Source organism: Cynara cardunculus (assembly GCF_001531365.2).
Source record: "Cynara cardunculus var. scolymus isolate 2C chromosome LG 17, CcrdV1, whole genome shotgun sequence".
NCBI classification, from domain to species: domain Eukaryota; kingdom Viridiplantae; phylum Streptophyta; class Magnoliopsida; order Asterales; family Asteraceae; genus Cynara; species Cynara cardunculus.
In genome coordinates this window covers 31,631,405-31,639,413 of record NC_037544.1, presented here as the reverse complement: position 1 = coordinate 31,639,413, position 8,009 = coordinate 31,631,405, and the positions used below count along the sequence as shown (strand labels likewise).

At 38.5% G+C, this 8,009-nt stretch overlaps 1 protein-coding gene across 1 annotated transcript; it reads right to left on the bottom strand.

Annotated features, from left to right (window-relative positions):
• Nucleotides 1–3,902: 3,902 nt before the first annotated feature.
• On the bottom strand, nucleotides 3,903–5,470 carry LOC112499987. The gene is made up of 2 exons (XM_025103246.1): nucleotides 4,781–5,470; nucleotides 3,903–4,721 (listed from the first exon to the last, which is right to left on the bottom strand). The coding sequence occupies exons 1-2, from the start codon at nucleotides 5,468–5,470 to the stop codon at nucleotides 3,903–3,905; spliced, it is 1,509 nt and encodes a 502-aa protein (XP_024959014.1).
• Nucleotides 5,471–8,009: the final 2,539 nt, after the last annotated feature.

Here is an 8,009-nt window from a genome sequence, read left to right as displayed (position 1 = left end):
TACAATGTCTCACAGGTGGAGTTGCGGTATTGAATAGGTTCATCTTTCATTCTTCTAATAAATTCATATCTTTCACAATGTCCTACAAAAAATAAAGGGTTTAAGTGGACAGGCGAACATGAAAAATCTCTTTAGAGCTTGAAAGTTTTATGTCATCTCCTCTCCTACTATCCAAAACCTTAGATGGGGAAGTTCTACAACTTCATTTACCTGCCAGTCCAATTCAGTCAGTGCTATATTGACACGATAAGATAACAAGCAAGAGCTACCGATTTACTACGTTAGTAAATCAATGTTAGACATCAAAAAGAGTTATTCATCGATGGAAAAGTTACTCTTGTCGTTGATAACTACGACAAAGAAACTGACATTATTTTGAGAGTCATACTATTACTCTCGTTACTAATTATCCGTTGAATTTTGTCTTGAAGAAAATTTGAGCTAACAAGTGTTTATGCCAAAAATTACACAAGTATAATCCAGGATTTGGATCACGAGCCTACTCAACTAAAGAATGATCGCTTAAAGTAAACAAGATAAACATTGTGAAAAATATAAATGAGAAAAGAGATTTGGTGACACGGAAAACCCCATCGAGGATAAAAAACCATGGACAGTAGAAGAGGTTTTTTTTTTTTTGGTAAGGGTGTCCGGGCCAAAGCCCGACTAATCCCCGGCAATTTTGGAGGCTAAGCATGACCCCACTTAAATGTCGCCAACACTCCCCTCCCAGGGCTCGAGCTCGGGTTCATGACTATGCCATGCCCAAGCCTTTACCACTAGGCTGGAAGGTCTTTGACGACAGTAGAAGAGGTTGTCGGTGTAATATGGACGTTAAAGAGGGACGTCATCCTTAATAACAAATATTACAAGGATTAGTCGTAGGAAATCACAACTTGTCGTGTGAAATATAAGAAAATAAAATAAAGTTTTCTGAAGCGTCTTGCAGCTTGTTTGTCGTGTAATAGAGTGTATGCTTGAGAGCGTTCATTGACCATATTGTAATCGGTTGTATTCCGTTATCCCTTTGCTCGAATATTCTGGCCTTCTTATAGTCCCTTAAGTAACAGATGATAATCGTTGTGAATAAATGGATTTAATGAATTAACGATTGTATCATAATGATGAGCGTTACTCTTGTCGTTAGTTACCGTCAGTGTATTAATGATATGGATAGTCATTGACTACGTATCATGACTTCCAATAGATAACAAAGACAACGGTTGTCAAAGAAAAATATTTACGTTACTAATAATCCAAGACAAGATCATGGTTAGTCAAAGGGAATATTTTATTGTTGATTTCAACTATCGTTGATCGTTTTATCAATGATATCTTAGTCATCCAAATTTGCAGAAAATCCTATCCTTCATAAAATCTGAAACATCTTTCGCACTGTCAGTCCTTGTCGCTTTCGCCTCTACCCATTTAGAGACGTAATCGACGACAAGTAATATGTAATAAAACCCAAAAGAACATGGGAAAGGGCCCATGAGATCAATTCCCCAAACGTCAAAAATCCCACAAGCATGAATGGGGGTCAAAGGCATTTGATCCCTATGGCTCAGATTTCCGGTGTGTTGGCAACGAGGACAATATTTACAAAACATATATGTATCTCGATAAATATATGGCCAAAGAAGGCCACTCTCGAGAACCTTACAATTTATCCTTGTTGGGCCAAAATGGCCACCACATGCATGAGAATGACATAATTCTAAAATAGAAGTTACCTCATCATTACCTACACATCGTCGGATGATTGTATCAGACCCTTTCTTCCACATGTAAGGATCTTCCCACATGTAATATTTGGAGTCACTCTTTATCTTGTCTCTCTTCGAGCTCGGTAGCTCTTTAGGTGTGGTCCCGGTGACTAAGTAGTTGACTATGTCACCATACTAAGGAACTGAGGTCTTCACCTTAAAAAGATGCTCATATGGGAACTTTTCATCTAATGGTAATGGCTCTTCAATGGAGACAATCCAGCTCAAGTGATCTGCTACTAAATTTTGTGCTCCACTTTTGTCTCTAATCTCCAAGTTGAATTCTTGGAGCAACAAAATCCATGAAATGAGCCTTGGTTTGGCATCCTTTTTTGTTATCAAATACCGCAACACAGTATGATCTGTGAAACCAATAACTTTAGTACCCAAGAGATATTGATGATTTTTTTTCCAAAGCAAAGATAACCGCAAGTAATTCCTTCTCCATGGTTGAGTAGTTTGCTTGTGTGCTATCTAGGGTTCTCGAGGAATAATAAATAACATGTGGGTCCCTTCCAACCYTTTGCCCGAGTACCGCTCCAATAGCGTAATTGCTTGCATCATACATAATCTCAAAGGGATGGTCCCAATTAGGTGGTTGCATGATCGGGGCGGATGTGAGCATCTCTTTAAGCCTATAAAAAGCTTCCTTGAACTTCTCATCAAACTTGAACTCCACATCTTTTGAAGTAGATTACACACTGGTCGGGTAATGTATGAGAAATCCCTAATGAAGTGCCTATAGAAACCTGTATGACCCAAAAATGACCGGACTTCCCTCACCGAAGTGGGGTAGGGTAAGCTTTTGATCACATCTATTTTAGCTTTATATACTTCAACCCCTTTACTTGAAATAATATGTCCTAAGATCAGCCCTTGGTTCACCATAAAAGTGACATTTTTCATAATTTAAAACCAAGTTGGTCTTTATGCACCTTTGAAGAATTTTAGTGAGATTTTCTAAACACACATCAAAAGAGTTTCCATAGACGGTAAAATCGTCCATAAAAATTTCAGTAATATTTTCCACAAATTCAGAAAAAATACTTATCATACACCGCTGAAAAGTAGTTGCTGCATTGCATAAGCCAAAGGGCATTCAACGATAAGCAAAAGTGCCGAAAGGACATGTAAACGTGGTTTTATCTTGGTCTTTTGATGCAACTGGAATTTGATGAAAACCAGAAAAACCATCCAAACAACAATAATGAGACTTACCTGCCAGTCTCTCGAGCATCTGATCGATAAAAGGTAGAGGGAAGTGATCCTTTCGTGTTGAAGCGTTCAACCGTCGGTAACCGATGCATACTCTCCAACCACTTTGTACTCTCTTTGGAAACATCACTCCCTCGGCATTCTCCGTTACTGTCACTCCGGATTTCTTTGGAACAACTTGCACCGGGCTTACCCATTTGCTATCGGAAATAGCAAAAATCATATATGCATCTAGTAACTTTTGAATCTCTTTCTTTACAACCTCCATCATGGGTGGATTCAACTGCCATTGAGCCTCACAAAACGTCTTGAAATCATCCTCCATTAATATCTTATGAATGCAAGTTGATGGACTCAAACCTTTTATGTCGGCTATCATCCACCCAGTGGCTTCCTTGTATCGTTTGAGCACAAATATAAGCTTCTTCTCCTCGAATGTATCTAAGCTACTTGAAATGATCATCGGTAGCTTTTCTCCTTCTCCTAGATAGGCATACTTGAGATGATAGGGAAATTTCTTTAACTCTACTTTCGGTGCCTGAAAAATAGAAGGAAGTAGCTTTTTGTTAGATGGTAGTAAAGAGAGTTATACAATATCATATCTTGATGTCTTCTTTTGATCCATAGAGGCTACTAGCTAATGAAACTCGGGTTCGAGCTCAATCATCTTCATGAGTTTAGTCACTCTTGCTTCGTCTAAAGACCTACTCAAGGTAGTGTCTAAAGCATCAAAATGTGTCAATTCAAACAACTCCTGAGAAATAGGTTCAATAATTTTTGTGGCTAAAAGAGAGGATACATCACTTGGAAAACGCATGGCTTCATAGATACTAAAATGAATGGTACTACCATCAAATTCCATAGAAAGTGTGCCATTGTGAACATCTATCTTTGTTTTTGAAGTTTTCAGAAAGGGCCTCCTTAACAAAATGGATGTGGATTTTGATGAGAATCTTCCTCCATATCAATGACATAGAAATCAGAGGGGAAAACAAACTCATTCACTTGAACCAATAAGTCCTCTAATACCCATGTCGGGTGTACCACAGATCTATCGACCAAATGAATAACCACCCCAGTTTCTTGTAAGGGGCCTATATTTAAAATATTAAAGATAGAGTATGGCGTCACATTGATAGATGCACCCAAATCAAGCATAGCCCTATTGATCGTAACATTCCCCAATTTGCAAGGAATGGTGAAAACACCAGGATCTTTGCACTTTAGGGGTAGCTTCATTTGAAACATGGACGACACATTTTCACTCATATTGATCGTCTTGTTACCCTTAAGTTTTCTTTTGTTGGTACACAGTTCTTTCAAAAACTTGGCATAACGAGGGACTTGTTTAATTGCATTTAAAAGAGGGATATTCACTTCAACCTTCCTAAAAGTTTCTAAAATTTCTTTTTCTTCTCTAGCTTTGCTAGATATTTGAAAACATGTAGGAAAGGGAGGTGGAATTACCTTTGCTTTATCACTTACATAAATGGTGGATTCCGGTTGCTCCTCGCTTTCAACCGGTTTTGGACTTACCTCATTTTCTTTCTCCACTACTCTACTCTTCACCAACTTTGGTTCTTCAAGCTCTTTTCCACTCCCCAAGATGATTGCACTTATGTTTTGTTTCGGGTTCGTTTCTATTTGGGAAGGAAACTTTCCTTGAGATTCTATCCGACTCACAGAAGTAGCAAGTTGTGTCATTTGAACTCCTAGATTATGAATACTTGCTTCCATTTTCTGTTGGAATTGAAGAGTGTTAGTAGCTAAACTTTTGACAATGTCTTCAAGAGACATACCTGAGCTACCAGAAGTAGCTTGATTCGGATTGAAGCATGCTCTTTGCTAAATTGTTGTTGTGGCAGCCTTTGCTGGAAATTTTGAAATTGCGGTCTTTGGTTGCCAAAATTGTTGTTGAAATACCGTTGTTGTTGTGGCTGACCTTGAAAGCCTCCTATGGCATTCACATTTTCGACCGTCACCAACTCATCTTCTTGAAGTTGTGGGCATGCATCGGTTGGATGGCCTGTTGCCAAACATATTCCATAAGCTTTCACCTGTTCTTTACCTACTACAAGCTGTTTTACCAGGTTAATAAGATCATACAAACAACTCTCGATGCTCGCAACATTTACCTCATTGGCCTTCGTTGGCTCTCTCCTCATGTCACTCCTTACACTGAAATGTTGGGAATTTTCGGCCATAGTAGTGATTAGAGCTCTAACCTCGATTGGAGTTTTGTTAAACATGGCACTGCCACTTGCGGCATCAACCATCTTTCTATCTATCGGAAGGAGAACCTTATAGAAGTATTGCAAAAGCAATTGTTTCGAGATTCCATGTTGAGGACAACTCACACAAAGATGTTTGAATCTCTCCCAATATTCATGGAGAGTTTCAACATCTCGTTTCTTAATACTACAAATCTCTCTACGAAGGTTAGCAGCTCGAGAGGCGGGAAAAAATTTGTCTAAAAATAGCCTCGCCATTTGGTTCCACGTTGTTACCGAATCAGTGGGTAACAAGTATAACCAATTTGTAGCACGGTCCTTTAAAGAAAAAGGAAAAGCCTTTAACTACATAAGGTCCTCTGTAACCTCAGTCGGTTTCATGATAAGACAAACTATGTGGAATTGCTTCAAATGTTTATTAGGGTCCTCATTCTCCAACCCGTGATATGTGGGTAAGATATGAACCAAGCCAGTCTTGAAAACAAACTTCTGATTATCTGTTAGATACTTGATACAATCCGGAGTTTGAGCAACATCTTGGGTGGCTAATTGACGTAGAGTCTATTTCTCTTCATTGCCTGATACAAATCAGAGTTTGAGCAACATCTTGGGTTCCCCTCTCTTTCCCTTTATCTTTTCTAGGAGAAGTCGTCACAAATTTATATACCCCCTTAGCAGGAGATGGGGGTGTCGTACCTAGGAGAGGAATCTTTGTCTTTTCTAGATTGACGACTTTGGATTGGTCGTCGATAACCAAAGACAGTGCCCTCTGCATATTGGTTTTATTCTTCTTTATCCCATCCTAGATGCTGGGATTTCCTTTTCAAATATTTGTCCTTTTGGGCAAGAGCAGCATCCATCTCTTTCTTTGAGAGGGGAGTTGATTTTTCCCAGGTCTTTCCTCACCTATCAAAAACATATTAGAAAAGGAAAGATAGCACATGCCATCTCTACCTCTCCTTCCTCTTACTCTCTCGACTTGTCCTCCTCAACAAGTTCGGTGGAGCCTATGAACTCAACATCATCGTCTTACTCGAATATTAGCGACTGACTCTTGGTCGCTTGTGTGAAATCCTTGTTGGGCAGCTGATGGAACTTCTCAAGTTTTTACTTAGCGTCCAATAAGGGAGACACCATAAAAAAGTCCACCGATATAAAAAAAAATTAAATATAAAATTGTTAGTCGTCAATGATCAAGGAAAATAATTAAGATGACATAGATAAATGCTCACTTACGATCTGTGCTCCAACCGAACGTTAGCCAATTGGTCTTCATCTCTTAATGACGACACCCAAGAGATGTTCGGTCTTCTTACTTGGGATCGAAAACCCCACCTCACTACGGTATATCCATTTATCAATCCATGAACCTTTCTTGTGGGGGAAGGACTGCTCACTAGCCTTCGAATTTTGGCGACTTACCATTCAGTGACTTTGGCACTAGACGTTCCCCAAACGTATAATCTATCATATGAATTCCCCTATGTTCGAGAACATTATTTCTTAGAGTCATTGAAAGAAAAAAGTTGGATAGAGAGGCCTATAAAGGTCAACCCTTATCCCATTTCCTGCCGGAAATGTGGGTTGTTTTCTCCATACCTTAACATAACATAGCATTGTTGTAGAGGTTGTATTGGTGTTTACTCTCAGACCTAACGGTATAAGTTGACATAAGTTCAGCTTGTCACTAACGCTGACAATCCTTCAAAATAGAGCATCATTTGCCCTGGAGAAAGATCAAAAGCGTTAAAGAATTCCCTTGATAAAGAAAAGAAATGCCAAGTGAAACCAATCTTGAAAGAGGTATTCATATAGGATGAACCACCCCAGAACATACTCTTCCTGTCGAAGATCTCTAAGACAAAACAGGTCGATGTCATGGGTTAGTCTAGATAAAAGCCTAACGGCCTCTAAATCTCCTAGTTCTTCAATGATGCTAGATGGTTCGGCCATCTCTCTACACTCTGTGATAGAAACAAACGCATGAGAAAGGACTCTAAATTCCCAATGTGTCTTTGGTTTATTAGATGTGTGTTTAAAATGGGGCATACCAGAAACGCAAAAATCGTGCCTTATATACTATCAAAAAGCTCCGAAAGGAATTGATCTTGTGTAGAATGTGAATATGGCAAAGATTCTTTGTTCTGAATTGCAAAAATTCGAAGGTGTAAAAAGACACTAAAGAAAAGGGATCAATATTTATATTGATTCTCGGATAAATGTTATGATAACGCATGTCAGATCATCGTTTCAAGAGGTGATAGTTGTCCTAACGGTTCACGTCCTTCACCCGATAAGCGATGTATGTCCCATATTACGCATGAGGTCACAAAAATTAATTCTGTGTTTTATGTATTTGTATCAATTTCATCTTAAGAGAATCAGTTTCCAAGACCACGTGTCATCTTATCTGTTGAAATCAACTTTTGGAGCGAAACTTGAAATTCAAATGAGTTCTAAAATTCAAATCTTAATGAAGAATTATTTAGGTAAAAACATCCATAACAACAACCGACTAAGATAATTATTTATGACTATGATATTACCATCGACAATGATATCCTCGACATATGATAGTAGATAACAATGATCGTCCCTCATATTGACTAACCACGACTATCGTCAATACTCGAGTATAACCGACGACCAAGATCCAATTACATCATCAAAACAAGACCGTTACAATCATTATGATATTTAAACAACATTTACAAATTCTCGAATATATATATATATATATATATCCTATTCAAGGGAGAACTGAGTTGTTTGTAGTAACTGTGAGAACCAATCTCAA

Bases quoted from the DNA above. Each gene is read 5' to 3' on its own strand.
- LOC112499987 (XM_025103246.1), bottom strand. From the start codon at position 5,470: ATGGCGAGGCTATTTTTAGACAAATTTTTTCCCGCCTCTCGAGCTGCT. The intron at 4,722-4,780 runs GTATGTCTCTTG...CAATTCCAACAG, and splicing joins AGCTACTTCTGGTAGCTCAG to AAAATGGAAGCAAGTATTCA.